At 43.2% G+C, this 18,723-nt stretch overlaps 3 protein-coding genes across 3 annotated transcripts in view; all 3 read right to left on the bottom strand.

Moving 5' to 3' along the window:
* Positions 1 to 655: 655 nt before the first annotated feature.
* On the bottom strand, positions 656 to 10,652 carry ccz1 (CCZ1 homolog, vacuolar protein trafficking and biogenesis associated). The gene is made up of 17 exons (XM_056577475.1): positions 10,471 to 10,652; positions 10,010 to 10,081; positions 9,820 to 9,916; positions 9,018 to 9,115; positions 8,553 to 8,646; positions 7,902 to 7,982; positions 7,760 to 7,807; positions 7,108 to 7,191; positions 6,156 to 6,331; positions 5,695 to 5,776; positions 5,429 to 5,490; positions 4,359 to 4,470; positions 3,954 to 3,987; positions 3,606 to 3,723; positions 2,396 to 2,554; positions 1,418 to 1,545; positions 656 to 1,239 (listed from the first exon to the last, which is right to left on the bottom strand). Exons 2-17 carry the CDS (start codon positions 10,021 to 10,023, stop codon positions 1,184 to 1,186), a joined length of 1,443 nt encoding a protein of 480 aa, XP_056433450.1. The 5' UTR covers positions 10,024 to 10,081; positions 10,471 to 10,652; the 3' UTR covers positions 656 to 1,183.
* Positions 10,653 to 12,020: 1,368 nt separating this feature from the next.
* pvalb9 (parvalbumin 9) lies at positions 12,021 to 15,727 on the bottom strand. The gene is made up of 5 exons (XM_056577132.1): positions 15,454 to 15,727; positions 14,413 to 14,480; positions 13,738 to 13,870; positions 12,860 to 12,969; positions 12,021 to 12,274 (listed from the first exon to the last, which is right to left on the bottom strand). The coding sequence occupies exons 2-5, from the start codon at positions 14,471 to 14,473 to the stop codon at positions 12,249 to 12,251; spliced, it is 330 nt and encodes a 109-aa protein (XP_056433107.1). The 5' UTR covers positions 14,474 to 14,480; positions 15,454 to 15,727; the 3' UTR covers positions 12,021 to 12,248.
* A 1,590-nt stretch (positions 15,728 to 17,317) lies between these two features.
* The window catches only part of LOC130371837 (parvalbumin beta-like), an 8,898-nt gene continuing 7,492 nt past the window's right edge, over positions 17,318 to 18,723 (bottom strand). The window contains exons 3-5 of the mRNA XM_056577700.1: positions 18,132 to 18,264; positions 17,803 to 17,912; positions 17,318 to 17,654 (exon numbers count right to left, since the gene is read on the bottom strand). Of these exons, the coding sequence (XP_056433675.1) occupies positions 17,629 to 17,654; positions 17,803 to 17,912; positions 18,132 to 18,264 (269 nt within the window). The 3' untranslated portion in view covers positions 17,318 to 17,628. The remainder of the gene's footprint in view (positions 17,655 to 17,802; positions 17,913 to 18,131; positions 18,265 to 18,723) is intronic.

Here is an 18,723-nt window from a genome sequence, read left to right as displayed (position 1 = left end):
AAAGAGTTTTAAGACTGGAACCAAGCCAATCATACGTCAGGTTAGTTGTGACCCGATATTCGATCTGGGGCTAAAAATCACCTGGAAATGGAATAAAGGCAAAAGCTACAAGACTATAATTTTTTCTGAACGAGTTGAGGAACTACTCATCCCATAAATCATTGCAAACTTTCTCCAAGGCTTCCAACCCACTAGTTTAGCACGTTTATTGCATCATAACCTTTATCATTATACCGTTTATATTGTTAATAAAATTGGTGTCATATATATATTGTGTGTGTGTGTGTGTGTATATATAGTTTACAGTGTTGTTATCCACATGGTACTACCTTTGTTCCTGACTGCAATCACCGCTCACACGACCAACAATTCCGGTAAGGTATTACTCATATTACCGTACCTGCTTTTTCAAATTTCCATTACAGTCCGAGGCACAAAAGGGCAAAGGGAGTCCATAGGAGCCACTGCTACAAAAGCAAATATTATTTAAAATGAGATGGAAACAATTATATAATGAGCAGATACTGATCAGAGGGCCTCAAAGAGTGTAGTTTTCCAGATTTAAGGTGGCTAAATGGACTACAGATGTTTTACCCAGAATGTCACCAGGTGTGAGATATGTATTCAAAGTGTAAATAAATAAAAATCGTACACAGAATAAAATTCTAAATTCCATAATTTATTTAAAGTTAGGGCAGCTTTATACAAAGCACGATATCTTTTGACATGCCATTTTATTTAAAACTATACAAAAATCATCAATGGATCTAGAGGAAACACGTTTTGTGCGCCTCTTATTTTTAAATACATTTTGCCTGATAAAAGTACATAGAAATCGGATTTAACCCATTAGTTAATTCATAAGAAATCAAAATGAACATTTGCAGCTTGGATGCAGGAACACATATGTACAAAGAAAGTAAATTGGGAAAAAATAATTAAAGGACATGTACACTTAAATTACAAAAAGAAAAAAATCTAGTTGTATAAGTTCAATACAAATCCTGGACGAAAGAAATAATTGTTTGAAAACTTTTTTTCTTTTTCTTCAACAGTTATTGTATTACCCTGCACCTGTAGTTCAGAAAGATAGGTCCAGTCTCTCCATGGACACAGCTCTCTGCATCTGTCCCAAACACCTGCTCTCCATTGCATCCTGAATTCATCTTCATAATCCCTCCCTTCAGTCCAGGAAGAATATATTGTTGAACTGTGTTGCACAAAGCCTCTTAACTTCCTCTACAGTGGGACGGGCGAGGGAAAAAAAGGAGGGGAAAAGGCAGATTAAAAGGAAGGTTCGACTACTGGAGGCAGATTGCGTGGTAGATGTAGAAAAACAGAAATTGTCCACATTGCATCACGATCGGATGAGTGATGTAGTGCATGTCTGGTGTCATTGTTGTCGTGTCAGACCTACCGTTGACCTCGATCAGATTTGCGTTTTTCTGATTGAGGATGACGTATAGCTCTCTCTGGTCTGATTTCTTCCCCACTACCCAGTAGTCAGTCATGGCTTTGACAATGACCTCTTCATCCTCGTCCACTCTGGGAGGGAAAGGTGACGAAGGTGAAACAGGTTTGTGTTAAGCATATTTTTTTGCACTTATTTTGCAATTTGTGCATTTCAGGGTTGTCTCTCCATTGTTACAGGCACTTATTATAAGTCACTTTGGATAAATGCTTCTGCTGAATAAATAATATGCAATGTGTTTTACGAAAGCAAGGCCATAGTTAGATACAAAATGGATAAGGATAAGTTTGAGGATGTCCAGTCATAAAGTGGGATTTAAATCAAAAGATACATTCTTTCAAGAGGTTTTTAAAATATGTGTTTTGTTTGTCTTCAATATTACTTTTCTGTACAATACTCAGGAAAGTGCTTCTGTATCCGTCTTATGAAAGACTAGGGATTCTCTCACATATTGCATAGTTTAATCAGTATAATGTTGTAGTGTATTACAAAAATAGCTGTAGGAGCTGAAAGCCACAAATAGAACAAATGTGGTTATCCCATGACTCCGTAGATCTCGTGACAGCCTCACACAGTGCTGTGCGTAAAAAAACAAAAAAAAACGAAATCAGAAGAGAACATTTAATCATGGGGACTATCTCCTGACTGGTGCTGACTACGGCTGCGAGAATTCCAATCTGGTAATGTCCCAGAATATAGTGCTTTTCAGCAGAGTCTTTAAGGATTTTTTCATTACAATGATTGGATGATTATGGTGTTTGACCCCCTGGCCGAAAAGTTCCGGGTTTGAAGTACCCCCCAAATCTCCACAATCTCAACCGCTTCCATCCTCGGGCAAAAATAATCCTGCAAAATAACTTCATGGTTATAGTAAAGTACTCCGCTCTAAATGCAAGTGAGGGCATTCCTAGGGGAGGAAGCTACCTGGCGAAGTCACAGTTGATGTCCCCCAGGATCTTCATGAGGTCGGGGTGCACGGAGGTGAGGGACACGCTGGCCGTCTTCCTCATGTGGATGGTGCTCTTCTCCGCCAGGTTCATGTGGTTGAAGTAGATGAACTTGAACTGGGGCTCCTTGTCTGGCCTGAAGGGTGGCAGGACGACAACAGGATGGGTGAGGACAGAATGTGCTGTGCGTACACAAATATATTTACATGATGCTCAGCGAACAAATAGCACTCACAAATGTGCACAACCTTTAGATCTCCTACGCAGACGCACAAGTGACAGTCGACAAACAAAACTGCAGCATCATTGTACTCCTGTATGTGTTTAGGATGCATGCGTGTGCGTGTGTGCATGTGTGCGTGTGATCTCAACAGCTGGCTTAGCCCTTGGTCACAGACAGGTGGCGGCGGAGTAGACCTCATGCGGGCTCCACAGCGAGCCTGATTAAAACTGAGGAAGACGTCATGCGGTGCGGAGCGGAGACTCTCGCTCTCGGGTTACCGTCGGGGGCTAATCTCAGAGCGATCTGCGCTGGTAAACAGAGCGTAGGTGTGCCAGTGTCTCACGAGGGTGGCCCGGCCGGTTATTGGGTTACCCCCTCCTCTCTAAAGCAGTGCCGGCCTGACAATATCAGATGGTAACGGGGAGTCTCTCCTCGGTCATCCTGTTCAAGGACTCGGCGCACGTCCAGCCAGAAACCAAACACTCAAAAGGGGTGGCCGTATTATACACAGAGGGCGGCTCCCGTCTCTTCAAAGAGACATTTGATTTTAGATGTTGGACCTATGAGAACTTAATCAAAAGGGAAGGTTTACTGGGGCATGCACCGAGCTAGCATCCACCTTTGTCAAATTCCATCCAATATCATTGAACGACTTAAAAAGAGGCGTTACTTAAAAAATGACCTCAGTGCTCCATTAATCTGATGTTTTCCTCTCCCACATGCACAGAACCACCGCTGTAGCTTTGTGTAAAAATGTGACCTCCACACAACGACCCGTTGCCTAACCTGTAGGCCCTCTCTGGCCAGGAGGCCTGATCTCCACCCTGCTCCCTAATGTCACGTATCCAAAGTCACGGCCAGTCGTGTTTGGCCAAAAGCGTCTGCTAAATAACTAAATAGTAAAGCGGTAACAATAGAGCGGCCGTGGTCTCGGTGACACTGCGCCCGGCCGTCCTCCACTGACCCTGATATCCGGCGGTTGAGGGTGAATTGCTCGCAGATGTCTGACGCCAGCAGGGTGAGCTGTGGTCCCACCAGCGCGTCCAGCCGCTCGCAGAACTCCCGGGTCAGCTCCACCGAAGCTGGGAGAGGACAAAGAGGTTATGTGGGTGAGCTGATTTTATATGGTGAGGGGGAATAAAAAATAAAAAAAATAAAAATGTAACTAAACGTGAACATTTAATTTCTATAAAAAAAAAGTATCTTATGTGTCTTAAAGTAACGAAAAAATCTATAGTATATTTGAACATAAGTTAAATAATAAATTAAGTTAAATAAGGTGTACCAAATGGGGATAGTTTTGTGTGCCTACCACTGATCATGAAACAAACAGCCGCGCTCATCGCCTGGAGCAGGGAGAAACATTTGCATGTCAAACACATGCATGACTGTTCCAGATCCCATTTACATTTAGGGAAATTGCACCTGATATTGCAAAACGCAGCTCATTATTAAAAATTCCCTTAATTCCTCAAACTCCATACAATTGCATAAAGCAGCAGGAAAACGCTTATCCTGAATGTGCAGTTTAGGGGCTGAACAGCAAATCCGTAAAGTACAACAGATTATGAAATCTCATCCATTTAATATATACAATAATACTTTAGCACCTGCCTCGCACTGGTTTAGAGCATTAAAAACACAGGCTGCAGGTGAAAGCCACAGATTAAATGGACTGCGTGACCCTGGACCAAACCTAATACCTCCAGCGCCTCACCTTGTAAACAATCAGATGCAGCTCCTCCGAGCCGTCCTCCGTGTGGACAAATATTCTGGGGAACCGGAATTTTGCGTCTGGATCCTTGAGGTTGGCGGGACCCGTAAGGAACCTGTGCAGCATAATGGACGATCAATAGACAAACCGTGTGTGTGTGTGTGTGTGTGTGTGTGTGTGTGTGTGTGTGTGTGTGTGTGTGTGTGTGTGTGTGTGTGTGTGTGTGTGTGTGTGTGTGTGTGTGTGTGTGTGTGTGTGTGACCACCATAATAACACGATTTTAAAGAATGTTGATATAGTTTGCTTAGGCTGTTTGATTAGTTGATCTCAGATATATTTGCTCGAGGGAGAATAGTCACCTCAGGCATATGAAAGCTAAAAACATCAGTCTGAGTTTATTCAAATTGCCCAACCCTATCATAAAGACTTTCAGACAGAAACCAAAACATCGACTTCCTCTGCCGCTTAACCTGTTCTAAAGATTCTAGACTTAGGATACTTGATTGTATATTTTACTGAGGTACGTCTAAAGATTTATTGTCTGAGGACAATAAATGTATCCGAATCTTTTCATTTCTTTGCATCATGTGTATTCAGATTAAGCCCATGACACACAAGGTGAAATGTAATTTCTATGAGAAAATGGGATTAAAGGTCAGTCCTGGGCCAAAGTTAAAGACCCTTCAGTGTGTTCAAGGTGAACTCATGTCTTTGATTGAATCAGTCCACCCACTATGAAACCTGACAACCTCTCTAGCGAAAACAGACCCAAGCTGAAGCATAGGCCCAGCAACATGTATACACCACAAGCAACCTGGACATTGGATGCTACGGTCATCAAAACCATAGCTTAGGCTGTTTGAACTAGAACAGAACGGTAAAATGTCATTTCCTGCACTGTAATCAATGCCATGGTCCCAATATCACATGACACGACACGTCACAGGTCCACCGCGCGGAATGAGCCCACAACTCTGGTAATTCCTTCCCAGACACATAGCACCAAACGTGGGCCAAGACAAGCAGGGCGTGGGGGGGGGGGGGGGGGGGGGAGGGGGGGGCCAAGCACCTACCGTCCATAGTGCAGCAGGTTCCCTGAGACCTCTGGCCTGAGAGCAGAGTCCCTGCCGGCAAGCTGGGGAGAGCAGGAGCAGAGGAAAGGATGGAGGTCACGTTTTCAAAAAGGTGTTGGTTATATGATACAAGTCAAACTCACATTTTTCACAATGCATGTGAAACTTTTCCCTTTTAAATGGATAACTTGGCTTATTGCCAAGTGCTATGCATGTACAGTACTGACTGAAGGTCACATGGCAACCCCGTCCCCCTCTCCTCTTACCTCTGGTTCAGAATGCCTGGGGAAGAGGGATGTGGTGAGATACTTGTACAAGATCCTCATGTCGTCCTGCTCTAGTCCACTCCTAGAGAACCAAAGAACCAGAAACACACTTAAGTCATACCCCATCGGTGGTAGCCATAGTAGATAGTTCTTTGGCATGAATAATAGAGCTAAAATACCACCCACAAATATCCACCAAGCAAATACAATTTAATTGCATGCCATTCAAATAACATGACAACACAGTTGACAGTTAATTGATTTACTCTGGTGGACGGCTGGTTCGCTACACCCACTAAGTGCCCTAACCGTGTAGGCAATACATCTGGTAGGGTTTGATACCCTACTGCTTTGGTCAGGGACTAAATGTCCCTCCCCTCGACCCACTTCCCTGTCTCTCTTTCCCCTCCTGACCATAAAAGTACATCTTGTACAAATTCTCCCTGGGTGGGGGCCTTTACCAGATGAGCTGGTCATTGTAGAGGAAGGCGGTGTATTTGACCAGGCGGAGGTTCTCCTCCACCCGGTTGACAAAGGACTGGATCTTCAGGTAGGTCATCTTGTCCAGTGGGAAGAAGCTGATGCCGCCAAACACATCAAGTAGGTCACATGACTGCAGGTGGAGCGTCTGCAGATACTGGATACCCGAGCCGGTTCAGTCAGTCAGACACACACACACACACACACACACACACACACACACACGGACAAACATGAGTTGCATTAACACAGGCACAGAAAATAGGAGATGACCTCCACACACGCACACACACGCACGCACACACACACACACACGAGAAGGAAAAGAGAAAGGTTTCGGTTTACCCGCCAGTGTTTGCTTACAACTCAATAAGGACAGTGCGGAACAGTAGCGCTAGCTGGCACGGACCCTTCTAGAAACGCACCACCGTCATGACAGACAAGAAGAGGCCGGGAAACATATCCCGGGATAAGACCCGGCGGTGGGGCTTTCTCTTTCTGTCTTTGGGTTACATTCAGAGAGAGAGGGAGAGAGAGGGGGGGGGGGGATGTCCTCGGGAGCCTATAACCACACCGGAGCCTCTCTGTCCTAATTAGAAATTAAATATCGGCCGCTTCTTTCACCGCAGCTACACCAGTAAACTAATCGCACAACGAGCTCTCCGGATAGTCGCCGCAAATAGTCCAAATTAAAGAATTATGGCAAAGAAGGATTAACTTCAAACCAGTCATGTATATTTAGATATGTTTATATAATTGCAATTAGTAGATTAGCGTTGTGAGCCTATCGTGCATTAACAACACTCTACAAACTCTTTTCTCCTGACCTACCAGGGGAGAACATATCATGCGTTAACATAAATATAGTTAGTAAATTGGAAACTTCACTGCAGGACACAGAACATGTGGAATCAGCCAAACAGAACTGCCTACCCTGTAGAAGAACTTCTCCAGTTTCGGGATTAGTAGCTCAACCCCTCCTGCCTCCATGGCTCTGCCAAAGGTGCCGTTAAATAGCTGCAGAAGAACGACATAAGCACAAGTTGTTTAGCGAACGTTTATCCTAAAGGACCTCATAACCTAGTTATGATGCAGGTCTTTAAGGTGCAGGTATTGGTAAGAAAGATGTTACAGATACAGATCATTACATGGCATGTAGGGGTTAATAGCTGGTTCAGATACAGATCATCACAGGGCATGTAGGGATTAGATTATGGGCACAGATACAGATCATTACGGGGCATGTAGGGATTAGATATTGGCTACAGATAGAGATCATTACAGGGCATGTGGGGGTTAGGATGGGTGTTACAGATACAGATCATCACAGTGCAGGTAGGGGTTAGGATGGGGGGGGTACAGATACAGGTTCCTAAGGAGCAGGTACGGGGGTCAATCCCTCAGGCATCTTGCTCAAGGGTGCCTCCAGGTTGGACATATGTGATAGTCCCACAACATACAACAACCCATAACCATAATTTACTTTCTTGCACCTACGATCTTATTTGTCTGAACTATAAACTATTCGTAGAAAATCTGTGAGTGGATGAGATTAGTTGTAAGTGGATGGGAAGCTCATGCTCACCTTGTACATGCTGTAGCATTGCCTCAACACTGCACCATAAACCGTGTCCTGCAATGCGCAAATACAAACTTATTAAACATTGAAAAACCAAGACAAAGAACAACCATATTACAATAAGTTATGATAGTCGAGATTGACTTACGAGAACCTCTTCTTCTTGGTATTCTATGGTTGGAGGTTTTCCGTCTTTGTTGGGTTTTTCTACCATCGGGTTCTTCACAATCTGAGATACCGATGCAAATAAAAGTAAAAGTGGGTTAGAGGAATACACAGCACAACTGAATCAACCACTCACAATCATTTATGAGTATTCATATAGACTAGATCAGACATTATGGTTTTAGGGAGTCGTTTTCTCATTAAAATGTGCTAATTTAATGGATGTCATCAGTGAATACTACTATATATATATATATATATATATATATATATATATATATATATATATATATATATATATACACACATACATACACACATACACACTGGTAGGACGTTTTTGTTTAGTTCTTTTTTATTACACACTGACCTTTTGAATCTAACCCCTGACTAATTAAAAACAAATTATGTTTAAACTGAAATTAAAAATAAGTAAACAAACGTAAAAAAGAAAAAGCAATGACCTTGCTAAACTATAATGACATTTGTGTATACATTGTTAGAATGGGTGGCTGTAGCTGAATCAAACACCCAACCCTGGGAGAGTTAATGCAATGCTCTTCCAGTTGAGCTGAACAGGACCACATGGGGATGAGTTGAAGTATTACACTCAAACGTTGTTGTTGTACCATACCATAACAATCCAGTAGCTGTCTTCGGCCTCAAAGAAGAACTGGCGGTTTTTCTGAGTATGCAGGGATTTAGCTGGCTTTGTGGGACAGAAGGTTCTGAAAGACATATTGGATGATTGTTATTAATGATTAGTTTATGGAGTATGTGACTTATTATTAAAGTCTAGTTGCTGCAACTACTCAGGCAATGAGCACATCTCTACTTGAGAAGATAATGGTTAAACATTTTGCTAGAGAGACCATTGCTTATATAGAAAAATTAGTCGACTTTAAATGCATACTGTTAGATGTTAAATCAAGTTAAATCAACAGCTGCAGATGGCATTGTAAACAAACAAATTCCTCGGCCTGCAATACAAGCCATCTTCTCACAATGCAAAGACACCAGCTCACAGTTTACTAAAGTAAGTAGGGTTAGACTTCTACATTTCATCGGTCAGTCTATCCTTAAAGTAAACCTTGTCTACCTGGTGAACTGTACAATGGCCTCACAGAGGCCCACATTTCGGATCTTCTCGTTCTTCTCCACCTCACTTGGGTGATAGAACAGGATCTTCTTCTCTTCCTGAACACATGAGTGATAAGACAATCACACCCTATGTTATCCCTTAGCATACAAGCTTAAATTAAAACTGCGTTAAAGACCTAAGCAAATAGAAAAGTTCCGAAGGCAAAAAAGGTGACCTGTGTTTGCCAGCAAACACAGGTGACATGTGTTTGCCGTATAGCTTAAGACTCAGGGCTCATGCAGACCTATTCAGGCGGCGGGCAAAAATGGGAGTTCGACCATTCATTTGAATGGGGGAAGTGTGTGTAAGCTGCGGCGGTGGAGGAGGCTGCACGAGGATGCAAATAAAGACGCAGCCGGCCTGCGGTGGACAGTTGAAACAGAATCTATGTATGGAGAAATGCAACCTGACGTCACGCTGTGGTGACCAGCCCTTAAACCGGAGATCAGACCGGAAGACGACCGCAGGAAGAAGAATCCGTATAACATGTGATATTAGCATACCCCTGCTAAGTGAGAAATTTCGAAGATGGAAGAGAGACTGATTGCTGCCGTTTGGCCCTTTTCTGAGCTGTACAAAACTTCAATGAGGTAGTGCGCAAAGTGCGCAAATATGGGCTATGGAAAGACACTGCTACATCACCTCAGCAGTCTGCGGTTGACACTGCAATGCCTGATTTGGTCTGAATGAGCCCAAAAGTATGTAGAATTAAAACGAAAACAAGGCAAACACAGGTTACGTGTTTGAGATTAGCACCCACCTCTCCTTCCCGTGGTCCAAATGAAGGATTATATACGAAAAAGCTAAGAAGAGAAGGAGTGTATTGTTTCTCTTGCGTTACTGCAGCCATTCTTGGACTGTAACACAGAAGGGGTCATGTAAAGCAAATGTCACATTAAAAACCGGTCCTTTAAACATACATCGAGTGTGATCCAAGGAAGTCTCTCTACCTGACAATCAGCATTAGTGTGACTTGGGATCGTTGTCTGCACCTCCAAGAACCTGGTTAGCATGCCGTGCGCCTTGGGGGATTAAGCACACAAAACGTATAACTAGATGCTGCATAAAACAGAACTAGGACCACATGATGAGAAAGAATAACAATACAGGGTCTCTGTAATACGCCATTTAGCTTTTGATACGTGATGCGGCCAGCAAAGGGCAAGCACCAATAAACAAAACCTGTCGATAAACTATCATCGGCGTCGGGGCAGGAAGACTATACAGAGCAAACTTTATCTTTCAAAATGCAAACATCCATTGAAAACCGATTGGAGCTAACAATTACCCGGCGTTCGGCTCTCAATTTGTGATGCTAGCTAGCTTTGCTGGCAGTACTTTTGTATGGTTTCGTTTTACATTATATTTCTCAATATATGAAAATGAAAACAGAGCGGCATATTCAACTCACCTTATGGTGTGTGAAAGCATGAGACATTAATATACGCACGATAATAAATTGCAAACATAAGATTGAAAGTTTAAACAATGATAACACTGTGGAGGTAGCATATTCCGTATACTTCCTGCTTTTGACAGCCGGGTGCAACAAGCTATATCACCCGGATGGAATTTGCCTTCACAGAAATGTAGTTCCACGTGAGATGAAAACCAAAATCTGTCTAATTTTTTAACTGACATAGTAGTAGTATTAATCGATCTGTTGATTTTCATGTCTGATATAAAAAAAACTGAAATATTTGGCTTGGGGTAGCCAATGTATTACCCCAGTATACCACTGTCAAAGAAAAAATTCAAGTAGATGGTAGATGGAAAAAGATTCAAAATATATGCAAAATAACAATTATGTTCAAGGCCTGCATAGGCCTTGAATTTGGCTTCATGAATTCCCGAACAGTTCCCTAATGTTTTTCAGTGGTAACTGGATCTCAAACTGCTCTGGAGCTCACCTGACAGAAACTCTAGAGGGAATAACCCTGTGTCACATCGAGAGGCCCCAGTCATTTGTTACGGTAACACACTCATGTGCATAGCTTCTTATTCAGAATGCCTCACTTTCATAGATGTACAAAAAGTTCATGTGTCATGAAAATTCTCTGAAAGATTCCCACTGAGATTTGTTTTTTATTATGGGAAATCCTCCATCCTCCATCCATCTGTTTGTTTAAACATCTATCCATCTATCATTCATCCCTGCATTTATCTTCCATCATCCATCTTTCAATCCTTCCTTTCATTCATCCATTAATTCATCCATCCAGTGGATGAATGCACACATGCAGCGCTGTATGTCGACACACATCTCATATATTTTAGCAAGCGAGTAACCAAATAAGGAAGAATATTAAAGGACAACTTCCCTGATTTCCAACTGGCTTTGTAAGAGAACAATGAGGGTAGGCTAGTATATACAAAATAACAATGTTTAACTTTCCTCCAGGTTGCTGCCCAACAGATCTCCTCATTAATTTGTCAGCAGAAGTCCAATTTAAACATTGTTCAATTGCATATAAAACCCACGTTGTAATGATACAAAGGTTGAAAGTCTGTGAAATAGTCCTTTAATGTATATTTTTTAATGTAATTGTTAACTGCAGATCAGCGTTAATAGTCCTATGACCAGACCCAACGGTATGGCTGCGCAGCGAGGTTTATAACAGAAGAAAGCAGCATCCAATTAAACAAGTAAGCATGATGTTCTTTCTGTGCGAGTGTAGTGTTCTAAAGATTTCCTATGCAGCTGAAGGCGTGATTGGTATGTATGTGGTTGGCCACAATCAATCTACCCCTGCTTATTAGTGTCAAAGAGTCGTCCTACCTCTAAGAAATTAAATCTTAAGTCTTCATATGTGCATTTGAAGAGCGTTCATATTCTAGTGTTAATACATGTTTTAAACAATCCACGATGCATCTGAAATGGGAACCATTGAGAGACTTAGTATCCTAATACCACACTTCAAATAAACCATCAGAGAGAGGAAGTATCATTTTACCTTTTTATTTGTTATTTTTATTCATCATCACCGTTTTGGGAGCATGTGAACATAGAGGAAAACAGCACATTGTGGCTGGATCTTTGTTTCTAAACAGACAGATAATGACCGAATACAGATTCTAGGCATATTGCGATGGTGTGATTAATGGAAGTGGGAAGGGTTGTAGTAGAGGTTGACAGAGTGGAATGCGAGGAGTAGCTGGTTGTTGCAAGGTCATCAGTCTTCAGGGTCCTCAGGACTGGACCATGGTCTGGAATTCTGTAATACGAACACATTCAATTAGGCCTGAAAGTATCTACCAATGTCAAAGTTTACTACGGACAGATGGAAAGTATATCCGTGAATTCCGTAGTTCCAAAGGAAATAGAAACATGAAAATAATAAAATTTCCACTTTTGTATTTCATAGGATTTAAAAGACACAGTTGGCACAACACAACATGGGTTAAATCAAATAGTGCTCTTATCCCGATTTTTTTTTAATCCTTAATCTTGCCATACAGCTGGGCAAATGTATTTTAGACGAGTCCTTATTGCAGGCTTTGAATCCAGCTAACCACGCATGTGGTTGCTATCCCCCTGCAGAGAGTCCAACCGACTTCCAAAGGACAATCTGCCAACGCTCAACAGCTGTGTCTCCATCCTCCTCTCATAGTTAAAAGGTATGGAGCGACAGAAGATCAGATATGCATAATCCCCAGTACTGTATGTAAAAAGGCCTTGTGTGGTGACTGTATACACGGTGTGGCTTTTAACCATTTAGGCTTAAGCTTGCATATAATGGAACCATTGGACCTGCGTGATAAAAGACCAAACAACAGTCAAAGTACGACTGAAAACCGACCCTCCACGCCAATCTTGCCGTCGTTGTCATCGTCGGCGGCCGAGACGAAGCTCTTTGCCTCGGCTTCGGTCAGCGTGCGGGCCCCGGGGACGAACCGCTGCAGGAAGAATCTGAGCAGAGAGAAACGTGGATCAAACAATGTGCTGTAATGTAAGCCATCATAATGATTTATTTTTATTGGTGACAGGTGCATTCAAACAATGGCCATGATTCTAGGTTAACAGGTCAAAGTATGTTGTAATACCCTGATGGCATCTCCTGTGTACATCTATGCAGCCGTCGAGACCGATGGCGGACTGATGACATTTACATACATATGCACAAATGTTTGCACAAACATGTGTCCTCACCACCTCTCTCACACTTGAGGGAAACAACGGAAAAAGATGGAAAATCTCTGCGGACACTCTCCCAAATCCCGGAGACATTTACATGAGTGATTACATAACGCAAACACAATAGTAATGCTCTCCACCTCGCGGGATTACCAGGTGGTGACTTTGTTGTACCATCCCATTAGTTTAAGAGGCGGATCTAATTGTGTTTGATCTACACACACACACACACAAACACACACATGCACACGCACACACACACACGGACACACGCACGTGCACATGGACATGGAGACGCACGCAAACACACATACACACACACACACACACACACACACACACACACACACACACACACACACACACACACACACACACACACACACACACACACACACACACACACACACAAACAAAAACCCACAATTCTTCTTTGGTTTGATGAACATACAAAATGCATTTGTATGACAAGTTTGAATTTTCAAAACATTTTAGGAGTAACATGAGATGTTGCTGAGGAGGAGAATAATAAAATGTACAAACTTTAGTTCAGACTCTTCGATGTAGCCGCTGTTGTCTTCATCAAGGATGCTGAAGACATCTTTCACCTCTTGGGGGCTCTTCGAAGTGAGTCCGCACAACTTGAAGAACTTCTTGTAGCAGAAGGAGTTTGGTTCTGGCAGGAGTAATAAGGGCAAGCATTATTACAACTCACACTCTATCACACACGCGTACGCATGCGCACACACATACATGCACACAAACATGATGAGGTCACCCTGCCGCAGACTACACAGATTAAAGCCACTGGCTGCATTCCAAATGGGATTTTGTTTTGTATTCGTCTTTATTTATGTCTGAAGGATTGTGTGAACCCAGATAAATAAAAAAACAGGATGATTCCAAAATATGAAAGCCAAATGTATGTGTGTGTATGCGTGTGTGTGTGTGTGTGTGTGTGTGTGTGTGTGTGTGTGTGTGTGTGTGTGTGTGTGTGTGTGTGTGTGTGTGTGTGTGTGTGTGTGCGTGCGCGTGTGTGTGTGCGTGTTTGTGTGTGTGTGTGTGTGTGTGTGTGGGTGTTTGTTTGAGTAGATGACCGGTTATATGGTATGGGCTTGTATGTCCTTAATGTTGAAGTCAGCCACTTTAAAACTGTCTATGATTACTTTTTCGCATGTGAGCTCATCTTTCTGCGTGGGGCGTCTACACGCAGCCTACCTTGACAGTCCTTGACAGCGCTTTCAATGGCCTCAGCCGACAGGATGGAGGTGAGTGACATTTTAATCCTGATAGGTAAAAAAAACATGAATTATTCAATCACCCGCTCGCACAAATATTCACACCATAGACACACTAATGCCCTAACGCCCAAAGGGCTATAGGCTTATTCGACTTTGAAAGTTGATGCCACTTCGTAAAGCCTATAGGACTATAGGCCTACAGAAAGAACTGTTCACAGTATAGTATGATATATATATATATAACAGGTAGCCTATAGGCTGTTTATATTTGCTAATTTTGTTTTGCTAAAATATTTCAAGCTATACGGGTAACAACATCTGAATATAGACATTACTGACCACGCATTGAAACATGAATATTGAGCAAATCAGGCATTTTTAAAGTTATTCAATGGAAACTTTGTTGCGCCAATGGTAAAAATGCAGAAAAACACAAAACCTCTGAATTTAACAGGTTAGTCACTTTAAGTAACCTACTAAAGTACCACTTTCAGTATTCAATTTGTATTAGGCTATACGTAAAAGCCATGCAAGCACCACCAGCTTGTTCTTCAAGAGAAATAACATCGTAGGCATAAAGCATGATATCATGTGTAGAATTATGTCACAAAATAATAAATCGACTTTATATTATTTTCCCCAATCAAACCATTTGAGCAATAGGATACTACCGGAGACGGGCTATAGGTAGAGGCCAATTACCAATCCGCTGTCCGCTGCGTTAAACGCACCTGTCCACGCGTCCATCCTACTTACCCCCCACCCCCATACACACACACACACACACACACACACACACACACACACACACACACACACACACACGCGCGCGCGCGCACACACGCACACACACACACACACACACACACACACACACACACACACACACACACACACACACACACACACACACACACACACACACACACACACACACACACACACACACACACACACACACACACACACACACACATACAGACACACATACGTTCAAATGATCACAAAGTATACTCACAGTGTTAAAGTTTTCCGCCTTGTCGAGGTTCAGAGAGGAATAAGGCTTAATGGTGTCCGCGGATCGACGGCGAGGGCTTATATAGACCGCAGTTCAGAGAAGGATGCGCACAAAATGGTGTGCAATGTTACTTATCCACGTATCAAGTTCTTAGGGCCAGGTAGGCCTGCTTCTCGAATTACTTACCCGCCCAATTAACCTTCAGCCTACCTTTTATACTTCCTCCTGCTATGTTAATGAGTAGCTGTATACCTGGACAGCCTTTGCCTCCGCGCCCCCTCCCCCCTTTATAACTCTTTATTACTCTCTCACTCCCGCTGTCTCTCACTCGGTGTGTGTTTGTCTCTCTCTCTCTCTCTCTCTCTCTCTCTCTCTCTCTCTCTCTCTCTCTCTCTCTCTCTCTCTCTCCATCTCTCCTCTCTCTCTCTCTCTCTCCTCTCGTCTCTCTCTCTCTCTCTCTCTCTCTCTCTCTCTCTCTCTCTCTCTTTCTCTCCCTCTCTGCCTTTCTGCCCCTCATTTTTCAACACCCAGTTTCTCATTCTTTATCCCACTCTCTTTGACTAAAAACCATCAGAGTCTTAGCTATTGGCATATAGTATCATTAATATCGTTATATTCTTGCATTACATTCTATCAAACACAGAAGTAGGCTACCGTTAATAGAGGTATGCTCATAAACACATCGCCAACTCAAAGGGTTTACTTGCAAACTACTCAAAGTTCCAAATGTAGCCTACTTAACCAGTGCGTCTTAGACAGGGGATCCGAGGGCACAGCCGTTGCCGTGACAAAAAGGACCAGACCCTTAGTCCATAGTTTCAGCTCCCAGATGCACTCCAGATTATCTGACGCGGTATCATTCCACGGTCGTATTATAACGAGCATCAGGGGAAAAGCCTAGTAGCACTCCACTTACATAACAACTTAATTGATAGCATCTTCAACTAACCTCCATCATTTTATTGATTCCAATTGATGGTTGGTATAAGATTAACTATTGGTGATGAGTGATTCACTTCTTTTGTGAAACCCAAAGAACAATATGTAAATGAAAAGTACTGCAATAGAAAACCAACACGGTCAGGCTTTGGTCTCGTGTAATACACCCCCTTGTGGTTGACACTAAACAGTACGCGACGTTTGCCTTCATGTCCCTCATCATGACAAAAAAAAACACAACCGAAAGGGCTGTTGTTCATAAATAAGTCAGTCCACAACATCGACAGAGCCTTCACTTCCTTTTTAAAAATGTTTATGTAGGCCCCTATCACATTTATCTTACACATTTCTAATCAGTGGAGCAACCCTGTTTTGTCGTGCAGGCCTATATCCTAAAGAACGCGTGCATCCACAGTAGTTATCATATAGGCCTGCGTATATATATATATATATATATATATATATATATATATATATATGTATGTGTGTATGTGTATGGATATCCGGTGAGTTAATAGACCCTTGTTGTTCAATGATGGGAAGCCAACTGATTGCTGGTCCTTTGAGAACCTTCTGATCACGTCTCTAGTTTGGGAAAATCCCTCGGGCCCAGAATGCACATCTTCACCATGTACACGGATTAGCATTTTTCATCGGTTCATGCCCACAAATTAAAGGATTGAATAGATACGGAGAAGGAAAGCAAGAATCAATGTATTATGCACAACCATGGTGAGGCGTTTGTTATTGAAAAAGAACCTTTATTGATTTCTCATTGTCCGTTCGTTTCCCACATAAGTGCACCATCATTGATTTCACAGTAAGCAAGAGTCAAATGTAAAACGATGACAGGGGGAACGAGAGAGACGGATAGAATGAGATGGACAGAGAAGAGAGAGAGAGAGAGAGAGAGAGAAACAGAGAGAGAGCGAGAGAGAGAGAGAGAGAGAGAGAGAGAGAGAGAGAGAGAGAGAGAGAGAGAGAGAGAGAGAGACATGTCATCTAGGCTTTACACATAAGTACATTCATCATGATGGACAGGACGGCTGAGCACGGCCAATGAGAGAGAGAGAGAGAGGAAGAGAGAGAGAGAGGGGGGGGGGGGGTTAGGTTAAAGGTTATTTATATAAAATTGTTGTTGAGAGATGAGCGAGAGAGGGTGAGGAGGTGGTCTCAGCTCCAGTGTTCCTTCTGAGTAGGTGGGCAAGCATCTGGTCTAGTTGGTGGAGGAACAGTCTATGCCTTGATCATGGCGCCGAACTCTGTGATGAGGGAAAAGTGCCAAAAAAAAGTGGTTGGATAAAAGTTGTTACCTAAAACGACTTATAATCCATTAGGGGAAAACCCCTTACTGGAAGAAACCAACAGACAAACCAACAAGCTAAAGACAATCAAAACAAGGAATCTTACCATCAACTCCGATCTTGCCGTCACCGTCAGAGTCTCCGGCCTTCAGGAAGACCTTGGTCTCAGCGTCGCTCAGAGCTCTGGCACCGGCGCTGAAGTTCTGGAGGAACAGTCTGGGGTGGGGGGGGGGGAGAGACCACCATGAGTATCATGTTTAATCACACCCGGTCCAATGGATGCATTACCACAGAACGAACACGAGTGGTCTTTCAGAAGCGCGGCCGATAAAAAAACATAAAGGGAAAAGAAAACGACAACATGGCAATCGAACAAAATGAAAGTGAGATGGGGTAGCTTGTGATACTGATCAGGGGTTGTTGAGCGGTGCTTACTTCAGCTCATCCTCCTCAACAAAGTCACTCTTGTCCTGGTCAATGATCTCAAACACCTTCTTGATGTCAGCGGGGGACTTGGCGGCCAGGCCGACTTTAGTGAAGAACGCCTTGTGGTCGAAGGAGCCCTCAGCTTCAGAGAGAGGGGGGGGGGGGGGGGGAGAGAGTGAGAGAGATATGGACAGAGAGAGAGAGGGGGGGGGGAGTGAGAGAGATATGGATAGAGAGAGAGGGGGGGGGGAGTGAGCGGGAGGGGGGCGGTAGAAAGAGAGCGATATGGACAGATAGAGGAGAGAAAGAGACAGAGGGAGTGTGAGTTGAAGAAGAGAGAGAGAGAGTGGGGGGGCGATAGAGTGAGTGAGAGGGAGGAAGAGAGAGAGGGAGAAGGAAAGGGAGAGAGAGGGGAGAGAGAGGGGGAGAGCTCAGATGAGAGAGAGAGAGGAGAGAGAGAGAGAGATCGAGAGAGAGAGAGGAGAGGGAGATGAGAGAGAGAGATGAGGAGAGGGGGGGGGGGGGGCGGGGCAGAGAGAGAGAGAGAGAAGAGGGAGAGAGTAATATATGTGATTAGATATTAGTGCAGTCGAATTGCTTT

Source organism: Gadus chalcogrammus, chromosome 18, assembly GCF_026213295.1.
Source record: "Gadus chalcogrammus isolate NIFS_2021 chromosome 18, NIFS_Gcha_1.0, whole genome shotgun sequence".
In the NCBI taxonomy this organism is placed as follows: Eukaryota; Metazoa; Chordata; class Actinopteri; order Gadiformes; family Gadidae; genus Gadus; species Gadus chalcogrammus.
This window is presented reverse-complemented; position numbering and strand designations above follow the sequence as displayed.

Bases quoted from the DNA above. Each gene is read 5' to 3' on its own strand.
- pvalb9 (XM_056577132.1), bottom strand. From the start codon at position 14,473: ATGTCACTCACCTCCATCCTGTCGGCTGAGGCCATTGAAAGCGCTGTC. The intron at 13,871-14,412 runs GTAGGCTGCGTG...TACTCCTGCCAG, and splicing joins CGCTGTCAAGGACTGTCAAG to AACCAAACTCCTTCTGCTAC. The intron at 12,970-13,737 runs GTTTGTACATTT...CTCTCTGCTCAG, and splicing joins ATCGAAGAGTCTGAACTAAA to ATTCTTCCTGCAGCGGTTCG.
- ccz1 (XM_056577475.1), bottom strand. The intron at 8,647-9,017 runs GTAGACAAGGTT...TATGTCTTTCAG, and splicing joins GCCATTGTACAGTTCACCAG to AACCTTCTGTCCCACAAAGC. The intron at 1,546-2,395 runs GTAGCTTCCTCC...TTTCCCTCCCAG, and splicing joins ATCAACTGTGACTTCGCCAG to AGTGGACGAGGATGAAGAGG.